Genomic DNA, 13,822 nt, shown 5'->3' on the forward strand with positions numbered 1-13,822 from the left:
TTGTGAGCAAATTTGTGATGTGGGCCTACCTAGCTCAAAAATACAAAGCTAGCTTACTGAGTACAGTACTCAGCACAAGCAGCATCTGGGGCTGGGTGATGTGAGGTTGTGCTACAACACAGAAACATGAAAGTGAGCTGAGCAGCCATCCCAGCAGAACTGGAGTTCCCCACTTGGGGAGAAGCAGTAGGAAGCACAGAGACACCAACACGACCTGGTCTCCTCCTCTTCTCACCTCCTCACTGTGAGCATAAAATCTGTCCTTTTACTGCTCTTGTTTTTGTGACATGAACTGTGAGCTGGTGGATTTCGATTTGATTGATTAATCTTCTTTTTATTTTGCACATATTCTCCAGAGAAGAATCTGAAACAAGGAAGACAGGGATAAGCACCAGAGTATAGAAACTTCAAATTACTTCCACATTTAGACCGCATGATAGAATGCTAGAGCACATTCAGCATGCAACTGGCACGTGCCAAATTATTTTGGGAAGTGTGAAAAACGCATGTTGTTAATATTGAACAAATGATCTTCTGTGGATGCTGGGGTTTTCGCTTTCTGTTCCCAATAAATCTTCCTTTCTCTTCACCAGTTTTACTCCCACTGTCCCGATACAGGCAAAGTGTCAGATGAGGTCAGCCAAGTCCTGAATCAAGACTACTGCAGTACAAACTGATGTGTACAAACTGCCAGGTGCCAGCAGGAGAAAATAAAGAGAACAGTGAAAATATCCACTGTGTGCTGGTTAAACCCCCACTGCTAACAAATCAAGTGTAATTAAGGAGTCAGAGCAACAAAAAGGTGGATGAATTTCTCACTGAAAGGAAAACATCTTCTTTCTCCCTTACTCTTCCCTTCAGTGAATTACTGTTTTTTTTTTTTTTTTGTAACAGATTATTTATGTTTACCACTTTTTTTTTTTTTTTTTTCTTTTTAATCATGATTTCATAAAGTAGAACTTCATTTTGATTTGGTCTTGAGATGACTGCACTTTCTTAACCATTATTATGTAGGTTGTTCCAAAGGTGACTTGTGTTTATTTCCACAGGAACAACAACAGAAACAAAGAGCACAATAATACTATTTGGTAGAGCAAATTCTCAGCTACAAAAAACTCTGTTTTTCAACACAGTCACCACCATGAGCTGTGCATTTTCATCACTAACGAACAAGAGAATCTCATAACAATCTGCACCAGCAGACATGACCCACTGTTGCTGTCACCACTGCTGAAATGCACCAGCCACCCCTCACTGTGCTCACATCCTCTGGTTGGTCTCCATAAACATTCAGCAGGCACTGATGAATATCAATGGCTGTCATTTTTTCTGCACGGCTGAATTCAGTGATACTCCTTTGCTTCATACACACTTCTGTGTCAGATGCCATTTTGTCAGACTGCCCCTCTGCTCTCACGTGGCAGCATGTAATGGGATACTGGTGGGAAGCTTCAGCCTCTACTGCCATGCCACCAACATCTGCCTCTGATGTCATGAGTCAACATCATAACACAGGAGGCATTTCTTTTGGAGCAGCCCTCATATTTTTAAAGGCCCAAATGATAACAGTATTAAAACACATTTCTTTTTTCCCTCTTTGTCATATCCTTCTGCTGGAAGTCAATATGTCTTTCTGGGATGAGAAAGAATGCACAACTAATACTGGCATTGAAGGAAATTACAGCATTTGCTGTTCAGGGGGTGCTCCAGTGAGTTTTTCCTAACTTGCAATGTCAGGTAGTAGTGATGGAAAACATTAAGTTGATATGCACTTAACATGAACTCACTAGAGAGATAAGGAAGTTTCCTTATTAAAATAGACATTTCTTAGTAATAAAACTCAATTATCATGTCAGCCTTGACTTAAGGCACATTTTAAAGAAGGTGTCAATTTAATAATCACTCCTCAATTTGAAATGTCATCCCTACTCTGGTTACAAGTAAACTTTGTAACAACTATAATTAAGAGAAAGGGAGTTAACTTTCAGTTTTTAATTGTTTTGCCTGCGCTACATGATTTGCAGCAGCATGTGGAGCCCAATTATCCATTTTGCTACAGGTACATATACTGCTGCGGGCCCTGCATTTTTCCTACTTAAAGCAATGACTAAAGCAGTGGGGTCATAGTTTAAGGGTGAAGAGGATTATGATAACGCAAACACTAACAAATAGCAGAAAGGGCAGTAGCAGGCTGGGTTGGGATGGGAGCTAGTGACAGCACACATGTGGCAGGAGAAATCCAGAGGGAGAGGAAAGAGAAATTGACACTGAGAAACACCACAGCTTTGATTCCCATACAGCTGCTCACAGGGAAGTGGGAGGAGGGTTGGGAGATAGCTTTGCCGAGGGTCACAGAACTATTTTTCTCAAGGAAGTGTGAGGAACAAGCTGCCCAGGGAGGTGGTGGACTCACGTCCCTGGCGGTGTTTAAGAGGTGTGTGGAGGAGGTGCTACAAGATACAATTTAGTAGCTTAGTGGGTAGTGATGGTGATAGGATGATTGGACTAGATGATCTTGTAGTTCCTTTCCAACCCTGTGATTCTATAATTCTAGGAAAAAGTGTGCCCAGGTCTGGAGGACAAGCGAAAATTCCATCTGCACAGCAGTACTGTGATGGTAAACAGAGAGCAAGAGTGTATCTGTGAGTACTGTGAGATTGTGAGGGAGAGAATGGACAGGCAATATCCACCCCTGCCCACACCTAGCAGCTCCTAGAAGAGATTAATGGTCTCTTGCCTTCTTTGAAAACACTTTGGATAGCTATTGTGCTAATAAAGTCATATGGAAGTGGGAGCTAGAATGGAAAAGACGTGTGCCTCAGTACATCAGCTCTGTTGCCATCAAAGACCAGATAATATTGAAGGAGGAAATCCCCTTGGTGTCCAGAGCAGAAGAGTGTTTTGGCAAACATAAGACATGCTGTGTAAAGCTGGGCTGCCAGCATTTTGCCTGACTAAGCCATTCAGACCCAGCAAGCCTCTTTGGTAAAATTATTTCTCAGCTACAATTCTGTTTTGGACATGATCTTAACATGTTCATGCTGAAACAAACAGGCAGGGCTGTGAAACCTAAATGAGCAGGTCCCGACTCACACTGGAGTGCCTGGCTGTGCTGCCTTCCTGCCTAATGGGCTTCTATTGTTAATGCGGCCTTGGTGTCATCAATGCATGTCACTCTGGTCTAAGCGCAGAATGGCAGCTGAGCCTTGAGGACAGTTTCTGAATGAGGATGCTTTTTGCTAGCCTGAGCGGATACAGGTTTGGTAATGTGCTGCCTGTGACATCTTTGCTGGGAATAAATACATGATATATTAGTGGGGCTAGCATCAGTGATGACAGATACTACATTATGGTCAAAAGGCCACAATTTCATTAATATGATGCCTGAAGGCATCTTCCTGACAGTCGGGCAAACAGGAGGAAATGACAATAGCCTGAAGCACTCATCAGCCTCTCCTCTCTTTTCGGCGCTGTGGAGTAAGGCGTACTGCAGCAGGCCAGAGCCAAGCTGGACAAGATTGCTCAACCTCACCTGCCTGTCTCCTGCACTCGCTGCACCAGAGAACCACAGATTCCTTGTGATCTATCAGTGGTCCTGCCGCCACCTTCATTAGCATGGAGCTGCCCTGCTGGTGTCACTGTCAAATCACGTCTCAGCAGGGATGTCAGCAGTAAATGCAAACTGGGGGAGGAGCACAGCTGTAGCATGGGGGTAAAGGCCGAGAAGCTGCACAGCAGCTGCTGCGCTGTATGACCAATGGGTGCAGGACAGCACAACAGAAGGCTTTTCCTGCAATAAATAACCAAAATGAAACATTTTCACAAGTTCATCTCTGTTCATGACTGATACTCTTACTGACGTGTCTGTCACTGGGGTCTGCAAGTGTGTCTTGAAATCTACTGATGCAGAAGGTTGGCCTGGGCTGATATGTTCACAAAGGAGCACCTTGGAGTACAGTCACAGAATTATAGAATAGTTTGGGTTGAAAGGGATCTCAAAGCCCACCCAGCCCCAACCCCTGCCATGGGCAGGGCTGCCCCCCACCAGCTCAGGCTGCCCAGGGCCCCATCCAACCTGGCTTTGAGTGCCATCAGGGATAGGGCACCACAGCTTCTCTGGGCAGCTGTGCCAGCTCCTCACTGCCCCCTGAGTAAAAATATTTCCTCCCAACATCTGAACTAAATCTCTCCTCTTTTAGTGTAAAGCCATCCTCCCTGTCCTGTCCCTATCAGACAGTGTAAAAGGTCAGTTACCCTTCCATTTATAAGATCTCTTTTAGTACCAGAAGGCTACAATGAGGTCTCCAAAGAGCTTTCTCTTTTTCAGGCTGAACAATCCCTGACTTCATCTGAGAGGTGCTCCAGCCCTCTGAGCATCTTTGTGGCCCTGCTCTGGACTCTCTCCAGCAGCTCCACATCATTCTTGTGCTGGAGCCTCAGGCCTGGAAGTAGTGCTGCAGGTGGGACCTCACAAGGGCAGAGTAGAGGGGGACAATCCCCTCCCTATCCCTGCTGGCCACCCCTTTTCTGATGCAGACCAGGATGCAGTTGGCCTTCTGGGCTGCAAGCACATACTGTTAACTGAATTTTAACTTCAGCCCATGGCACTCTGGTGCCCTGCAGTCAGGACAGGGGGACAGGCCTGTTGGAGAGGCTCTTCAGAGGGGAGGTAAGTAATGAAAAACTAAAAAAATAATGGCAACAAGTCATAGAGGGCAGGATGGAAATGCTACGGGACCTCCAAAATGAAAATGTACTCAGTACGATGGAGAGTCACAGCATTGGCAGGACCTGTCTTTCATACAAGTGGACCACTGACATTGGCTGTGTTTGGCTGTGTGCACCGGCCCAAATCAGTGGCTCATAACGATGTCTAAGAGAGATGCAGGATGAGTGCCTGACAGTTGCTTCCCTAAATGCCAGGTTTTATCCTTGATGAGGGTTATTATGTTGCTTCCTGCATGTTTCACTCCCAAGTTTGTGTTTTCTGAGCCCACTCCAGTTTGGGTGGCTGCTGTTCCTTCCATAGCATTAAAACTTAGCCTTTTCATTCCCTGCCCCATTAATGAAACTCACGTGAAATATTAAAACACATTTCAGTGGATAATGAATAACACACTTCGACTCTCTTGGGTGGGAAGAGCAGTACAGCTCATGCTCCGTTACTGAGGATAAAAACCACCCTACTGCAGAAGAAACTCTGGCGTAAGGGATACAGTGACTTTAACAGCTCTGATCAGATCTGTGATGGACTTAGGGCACACGAAGCATCTGTGCCAAAAGCTAGCACTGGGTCCAGCCCAGTGGGTCAGCTCTGCAGAAGGAGCTGTAGCTGGCTGCATGCCCCTGGAGCAGCTCCCTGCACTCGCAGAGCCCAGTGTGTGCACCTGTGAACTGGCAGTGACCACAGGTGTAAGGACAGCCCACATCATCACTCAGAGGCTGGTGACACATTGGAACAGGTTGCCCAAGGAGGCTGTGGATGCCTCATCCCTGAGGCATCCAAGGCCAGGCTGGATGTGGCTCTGGGCAGCCTGGTCTGGTGGTTGGCGACCCTGCACATAGCAGGGGGGTTGAAACTAGATGAACATTGTGGTCCTTTTCAACCCAGGACGTTCTATGATTCTATGATTCTATCATCATGGCATGCATGTGCCAGCGTGACAAGTGGACAAGCAGGCAAGCATAATCCAATTTTTCCCAACTGTAGAATGTCAGCCTGGGGAAGGGCTGTCCTTCCACAGTAGCTTTTTCTGTGCTGTCTGCAGCTGCATGCTTACCACCAATAATTTAGAAGTCCAGACTTCATGCCAACTCGCTCCGAGGACCGCAAAGAAGTAAGCTCGGACACTGTGCCAGAAGCAGCACTCCCATCTGACTCCAGCCCACCTTCCCCATTCCTGGAGGCGCTCATGGCCAGGTTGGATGGGGCCTGGGCAGCCTGAGCTGGTGGGTGGCAGCCCTGCCCACGGCAGGAGTTGGATCTCGATGATCTTTCAGGTTCCTTCCAACCTAAGCCATTCTACGATTCTGTAATACCCAAGACAGCTTCCCAGAGGGCGGCTCCACGCGTGGGACCACGGAACACCCCGTCCTGTACGGGACTCCCGAGGATCCCCGAGTCCCATCTCCCCGCAGACCCACCCCAAACCCCAGAATTCCAGACCTGCGAGACGCCCCAGGGCACTTCCCGAGCCTCAGGGCCGCGGCGCTGCGGCCGGCTCCCACGGCTGCCCCCGGCTCCGGTTCCCGGGGCGCTGCGGGCCCTCCGGCGCCTCCTGGCGGCGGCCCCGGCCCGCCCCCGCCCCCGCCCCGCCGCCTCGCTCCTCCTCGCGGCCGCGGGATTCCTCTCGCCGGGTTTTCGGGCCGCCCCTTCACACCCGCCGCCGGAGCGGGACGGCGCGGCGTGCGGGCGGGCGAGGGAAGGAGGGAGAGAAGGAGAGAGGGAGGCGGCGCGGATGCTCCCCGGCTCCCCGCGGCGGCAGCGGCGGATGCTCGGCGGCCGGCGGCAGCGCAGGAGCTCGGCGCGTAGCCGGAGCCCGGCGATGGGCGGCCGCGCGTGAGGGCGGCGGGGCAAGGGAGCAGCGATCCCCGCGAGCGAGCCGCGCGCCGAGGGCTCGGCCATGCCGTTCGCCAAGCGGACGGTGGAGCCGCAGCGGCTGTGCCGGCGGCAGCCCGCCGCCTCCGTGCTGGAGGAAAGCCGGGGCGCGGAGCCGCCGCCGCGGGACCCGCCGCCGGAGGAGCCGGGGGCGGCGGGCGAGGGCGCGCAAGCGGCCGGTGGCGAGAGGGAGGCGGCGGTGCTGATGGTGCTGGACCTGTGCGCCGTCAGCAACGTGGCCCTGTCGCGGATCCTCCGGCAGCTCTCCGACGTGGCTCGGCACGCCTGTACCCTCTTCCAAGAGGTCGAGGCTGACATCCAGGGCACCCACCGCCGCGTCCGGGCGCTGCACGGCCGCATCGCCGGCCTCCAGGGGGCCGTGCGCGGCCTCGACCCCAAGCAGGAGGCAGTGCGTGAGTACCGCGGCTCGGGGCGGGCGGGCGCCGGCGGGGAGCGGAGCCCGTGGGAAGGGGCCGGGGGGCGCGGGTCGGGCCGGTGGGTGCCGCCGAGCGCCGCCGCGCCGCCGGCGGGAGGGATGATGTCAGTGGTTTGCGCCTTACATAAGGAGCGGCTGCCCGGCTCTCCGGGCGCATCTTCTGCAGCCGGGGAGGGGGCCGGAGCCGCTCTGCGGGTGCCCGGGAGGAGTCTGAAGGAGCACGGGGCTCCGTCCCCGGGGTTTTCTCTCTTTGCTGCCGGTCCCCTTCCCGGGCACGTTTGCCTTTCCCGTAGACGTGTCTCTGACTTTCCGATAGAGACGTGAAGCTCTGAAGTAGAAATAATCAAAGCGCCGCGTCTTTATCCAGTTTTCAGAGCCATATAAAATAAGGAAGTTTGGTTTATGACTTCGTTCTGTTTAAAGAGCAGCCCGACGAGCCGGGGAGGCGGGAAAAGGAGGGGAAGGAAAGGATGAGGGCAATACGCGACTTCTGTTCTGAGCAATAAGTGCTTAAATCCTGCTGCCTCTCCACCCGAGCCATAAAAGCGGTGACAGGCTGCGCAGTCCTATCCGCTGCGTTCTGCTGAACATGGCTCGTGTTTACAGCAGCGGAATGATTCTGTGCTCTCACTGACGCATACGCTTCCCAAGTGCTCCCGAGTGTTTTCTCATAGGTAGGGCTGCGGACTGGAGGTGAGGAGTAGCAGGGATCGCTGCTGGTCCTGCACTCATCGTATCTGCCTTAGAAACAGCAATGGTTTCGGTGGGGAATTTGGTTCGGGTTTTGCCTACTGCTGGTCCCCTCACAATCCCGTGGATCTGGTGAGAACAGGGAGATGAATTTACGCTGGAGTAAGGGAGAGTACGCCTTCCTCTCATCGTTTTCAATGAGTGTGCCATTTAAAAAAAACGTGCACTGCACTCCCTTTTGGGAGTGGTGTGCAATAGAAGTAACTCCTCTAGGATCAGCGGAGCTGTGCCTATTAACACCGTCGAGCCTTAAGCGTTCAGAGGTATCTAAACTGGATCCTTGGCAGCTGGCACGGTGACTTTACTGGGGAGGGAGGGGTTCCATATATCAACTCCAGCTCAGCCTGACGGAGGCTGCCTGTGGTTTCAGGACAGGGGTGCAGTCAGAGCAGAGTGCCGGACTGTGATTGGGAACTGTGGGGAGAGGGAGGGCTGGCGGTGTGCTGAGGGAACGGACTGGGAAATGGAATTCCTCGGGTCGCTTTCTCATTTGAGCTGAGTAACTGTGCCCGTACATTTGTGTGAGAGCTGAGCCGAGCCTTTTTAATCCGCACGGCTTTTTTTCTTTGTGAACTGTGCAAGTGCAGCTTGTTTTCAAATCACGGTGCAAAACCTTGATATTACAGCGCAGTTATGACATGTGCTTAATTAGAGAGTTTGGCTTTTCCCCTGTGATGATATATGCAGGATCTGCCGCTTCATCATTCTTTTTTACTTTGAGCCCTCCTCTCCTTAGGAGGGAAGAGTCTTATGGCCATGACCCCCCCCCCTCGGCTGCCTGCTGATCCTTCTCTCACCCTGCACACAGCATGCGTGGTGCAGTGCTGCCGGCAGGGCTGCAGATGTCCCCGGGTCTGGTGACCAAGAGCTCCGCGCAGCTCTGTCCCGAGCGCTGTTTGCCCTCCAGAGGTGTGCATCCTGCCCGCAGCCCACAGCTACTTGCAGGCACAGCACCCAGCCTTATCCTCTCCGAGCAGCCCTGGGCTGCACGTGCTTTTGACAGGAACGGCTCTGTCCCCATCCAATGGGCATGGTTAGTCTGCTTCTTTGCGTGCTTCTGGATGCTTTTATTCTCAGTCTGGTGCTGGGCTGTTTGCATAATGCTACATCTGAACATCTCAGCTGGACCTGGAGCTGAGCTGCAGTGTTCTACTCATCTGCCTGTCATCCTCCAAATCCATACCCACCCGCAGCACCTCCTGCTGGCCCACGGACTGCTCAGCATTCCCAAGGACCAGATACAAAAGCCCTATGGGAAGCTGCCATCCTTGCTGTAGTGTATAATGGTAGCGTGCATTCTCCTTTCTGGGCTGACACCTCCTCCATTTTTACTTTCAGCAGGACTGTGCTCATGTTTGTTTTAGACATGCTGTGCCTACATAACCAATTCTTGGCAGTGTTTCACTCAAGTCATGGCACCCAGTTATAAAATCATTAAGGTTGGAAAAGCCCTCTAAGACCATCTAGTCCAATCACCAACCCATCACACCGTGCCCACTGACCACGTCCCTCAGTGCCACATCCACACGTTCCTTGAACACCTCCAAGGACAGTGACTCCACCACCTCCCTGGGCAGCCTGTGCCACTGCCTCATCACTCTTTCATAGTATATATTTTTTCCTAATATCCAACCTTAATCTGCCCTGATGAGGCTTATAAGGCCCTTCCCTCTAGTCTAATTACTATTACCTGGGAGAAGAGGCCGACTCCCACCTCACTGCAATCTCCTTTATTCTCATCAAAGCAACAGCAAGCATGGGTGCCCAGGACAACTAGGCTTGCAGTCTGGTCATGTGGTCTGCATGCTACATCTAACACTAACTCAAAACCAGCTGGAGATTTGGGCTTTGCAACATGGAATAAGTTGGCGGTAGGTATGCACCTGCTGTACGTGGTATGGTCATGCTGAACTTGCTGTGCACCAGTAGCCAGGGATGCTGGGCTGCTTGATGTATATGCTGAGGTGCTGTGTGCTAGCATGTGAGCAGAACAGCTGTGTAGCCTAGCCATGCATTTTTTAAATACTGGCTTAAAACGACCAGGCTACTTCGGCACAGTGAGACATTCTTGATGTAACACCAACTGCAGCATGGTGGTTTGAGAATAATGCTACCAGACATGCCCTAGATATGGAGCTATGACATTTGAAGGCCTTTTTCTCCATGCCTTGTGAGCAAGCTGGGTTCTCCCTTGTGATGAAGAGGTGGCCTGGGTGAGGAAGAGGAATGCTGGGCAGCCCCATCAGGGGAGCTCCTGGAGGCAGTGGTTACACCTTAGCCTGCGCCAGTCTTTGGTAGTTGCAGACATAATACCAAGGGAAGAGATCAGGAAGGTGCTCTCTTGCAAACAGTAGCATATTTTACACTGGAAGTTATTTATTGTTACATTCAATTGAGTTCAGGGACTATTAACAGCAAATTGAAATGAATTGATTACAGCATGCTTCTACTAATGCTTATCAGTATGGCTGTCATTTTCATGAGGCTTTTCCATTCTCAGCTTTGTTGTTATTGAAGTAGTAGAGATTTGCAAGCCTGGATATTCTTTGCTTTAAGAGAGCTGCCTGAACTGCTCTGCTGAGCTGATGTTCAAGGTATTTACCTATGTATTGCTCTCTTGTTTTAGCCACTGTTCAGAAAGTGCATTTGGAAGATCTTGTTAGGCACAATAAGGGATGGATTGTGGGCAGTCACGGGCAGGTCATCTTCAGAAACACCAGGTCTCTCTCTCCTGCCTTCCCAGATGCTGCTGGTCCTTTCGTCTTTCTTACAAGCCTCTGGACAGCTAGCACCCTGCAAATAGAAGTCATTTCCCACCCTCTGATTGGAAGAGAAACTAGAGTGAGAAATGTTTTCCTGCTCAGCTCATGAGCAAACTGCTTTGCCCTTCTGCCAGTCTAAATACTTTGTTACTTTTCATGGTGTTCAGCTCAGGGCTCTGCTTCTAAAGCAGAACCATGTGGGAGTGACATGATTGTTGTCAATCTTGCTGTTGCTTAGAGTTTTCTTATTAACAGCAAGAGAAATGAGCAGTGTGATATCAGTTTCATAATCTCGGTGGCACAAGAATGCAGGAGAAGTGCTGGATTTCGGTGTAGACATGGGGCTGAGTGCCTCTTTTTGTATTTAGAACGATGATTTCTCAGTCCAGGGGACTACAGATCTGGTGGTCTAAGTGGAATATCTTACTTTACAGAAACTGATGGTGTTAGCCCTCTCATTTTTTGAATAATCAGTGTGACCGGAGAGCAGGTTCTTAAAGCCCTAGTTAACAAGATCCTGTTTGCACCCTTGGCATCCTTGAGAATTCCATGCATTCCTGGCTTTCTTTCTGTAAGCATCAATGTGTTACCAGAAGCAAATATTTCTAAAAGCAGTGGCCTTTCCAGCAGTTGTCTCATAAAGGACTTCATGGCATCACTTTTCTGTTCCCAATTTTCCCACATGCTTGCATTTATTGATACAGCTGCTTAGGAACATGGACATCCCATATATTACTCTCGTCATCAGAACCTTTTTCCTCCTTATGGATGTGACGGTATTGAGATAAAACAGACAACTGTGAACTGCTCCTTTATTATTTTAGATTGTGCATTAATTTATTCTGTTTCATTGAAACTGGTTACTGGAAACATCCTGGAAGCAATAGTTTCACTTTTGCTTTTGGTCTGTTTCATTGGGCTTTCTAGATGGTTGTTTTCTTGGTGGTGGTGGTTTGGTTTTTCATTTTTTTATTTATACATGGTTATAATGCACTGCTGTTTGGGTTTTGAACACTGCAGGGAAATATTTAATCAATTGTAAGGTTTTCATGTATCTTCTGCTGCAGTTCTACCATTTTCACAAAACATACACTGGATGCAAAGCTCAGCAGCTCCTCTCCTCCTTGGCTTACAGCACTGAAACCTCAGTTGCTGCTGAACCCAGAACCCTGCCCCCCCGTGCTTCTGTTTCAGAACCCGGTTACATAGTGAGGCCATCCTAAAGTAATTGCACGTGATTGTGCTTGCAGAGATCTTCTGGAAGGTATGTAAGACTTGAAGAGAAGGTGCCCTGATGAGAGAAAAAGCAATCACATGCAAGTTGTGTAGGTAAATGCTGTGCTTTATCCCAGCTTCACACAATCCTGGGGAATCTTTAGTGCAATTTCCATTGCATAGATTTCCTATTGTGTGGAGGCACAACTGTAGACCCCACAGATTAGATACATTTGCACTGAGAGGTCTCTAATACTGCTGGCAACAAATGAGAACGTATTTCTACCATCCCTTAACTCTACATTATAGAGTTATATGCATATTTATGCATTATAGTGCATAAGTATTTCTGGGTGTAAGGGTGGTTACACTTAAAAGTAGACACTAATGTAGTTTGGAAACATAAGGCACAAGAATGTATTCACAGCTCTCTTTGTATATTGAAATCATATTAATTGGTAAATCCTCATAGGGTGCATAACAAAATCTTCAAAAAAAAAAAAAAGAGTTGTATGTTAGATGCAGTGATCAATCATCTTCAGCGTTGTGTCTGAGTTGAATAACACAGCCTCTTCATCTGTCCTGTTGGAAGTGGAGGAAGGCTTTTTTTTTTTGTCAGGTGTGGCTTTTTTGGTTTTGTTACTTATTTGTGCTTGTTGTTACTTATTCGTTTGTTTTATAAAATTCCCTGGTGTACTTAACTGTACTTTTCCCATTAATGCAAATAAAACAAGTTGTGGGTGTGTGAAAATTGGAAAATTTCCTCAGTGCTTGGCTTCTTCTCAATGCAGAGGGCTGATGTCAAGTTAGCCCAGCCTGCAGGAGCAGGAGGCCAAGCCATTAGTTTTTCTGTTTACCTTTTGCTACTGTTGGAACAACAAAGCAACATAGGAAGAAAAACCCACTCATTTAAGAATCCCATTTGCACCTTGCCCATTACATTAGAAAGAGTGCCACCATCTAGGGAGATTCCTTATCTTTGTTTACAGAGAAGTGATAGAAGGCCTTTTACATGAGAGCACAACCCTAAGGAGCCTGAGGTCAAGAGATTTTTTTTTTCACCCATTTAGTTTGTGATAGCATAGTTGTGATAGAATGTAAGGGGAAGAAGTTTGTCGGGTTGCTTTGGCAGGGTGTTTTCAAAGTGCTGGTTGGCGCCTTCAGTCAAGTTGACTTGTGTAGAGCAGACTCTGGCCTTTCTGCAGATAAAGCAAAGGATAAAATCTTTTGTCCTATTTAGATCAGCACAATGCTCTGAGAACTCAGTGCTCAGGGAGACTTCACTAACTAACTTAACCTGCATAACCTTGTAACAGCTGAATAGCAAGCAGATGTGGTTTTCCTCTGAAACCATTAAACAGATGTAAATCTTTAGGAATTTTTGCTGAATTTTCATTACTTGGTCTTCCACTGGTGTAGTACTACCTGTTCTGTAGTTATTTTTCATCCCATAAACAATACTTAAATTGATGCAACAGGTTTGAAATGATTGCTTAGTTAGAGAGACTTCTAGACAAAGATCTGATGTCCGAATACTCCCGAAGCTGGACTCCCATCTCACTGCAGCTATATAGCTGTGCAGTATCATAGCCATTAGTGGGACTTTTTGTCTGGCTCACGCTCAATAGCCAAACAAGGAGCTCCAGTGAGTGTATTAGAAATTCAGGTAGAAATAACACAACTACTTTAAGACCAATTAGATCTCCTTTACCCAGGAGTAAGACTGCAGAGAAAATGAAATCAGGCAAGAGACTTACACTTACTGTGGATCTGATGACTGAATATCATGCAACTCTCTTAAAACTCTGCTTCTGTTGAAGATCTTTTATAATTCAATGTGTATGTATGGAGATGTGAGATAAGTGTTTGGTGAAACCAATGGTGTCATTCCTACTTCTGGTCAGTTCCCCTGCTGATACCTGAGAGATCTGGAGATTAAGAAATAAGTGGATCCTTATAGCTTCCTGAGGACATGAGAAGGTCATTCAACTGTTTATCCACGTACATAAAAGATAGTAGTTTCCCTTTATGAAAGATGAGGGGCCTGGAGTGTTTCCAAAA

At 48.6% G+C, this 13,822-nt stretch overlaps 1 protein-coding gene across 1 annotated transcript in view; it reads left to right on the top strand.

Moving 5' to 3' along the window:
* Positions 1 to 6,623: 6,623 nt before the first annotated feature.
* The window catches only part of NHS (NHS actin remodeling regulator), a gene marked incomplete at both ends in the record, with an annotated part of 247,158 nt that continues 239,959 nt past the window's right edge, over positions 6,624 to 13,822 (top strand). Inside the window, one exon of the mRNA XM_079542207.1 lies at positions 6,624 to 7,011. Within this exon, the coding sequence (XP_079398333.1) occupies positions 6,624 to 7,011 (388 nt within the window). The remainder of the gene's footprint in view (positions 7,012 to 13,822) is intronic.

The sequence above is a fragment of the Tetrao urogallus genome (genome assembly GCF_951394365.1).
Source record: "Tetrao urogallus genome assembly, chromosome: 1".
NCBI classification, from domain to species: Eukaryota; Metazoa; Chordata; class Aves; order Galliformes; family Phasianidae; genus Tetrao; species Tetrao urogallus.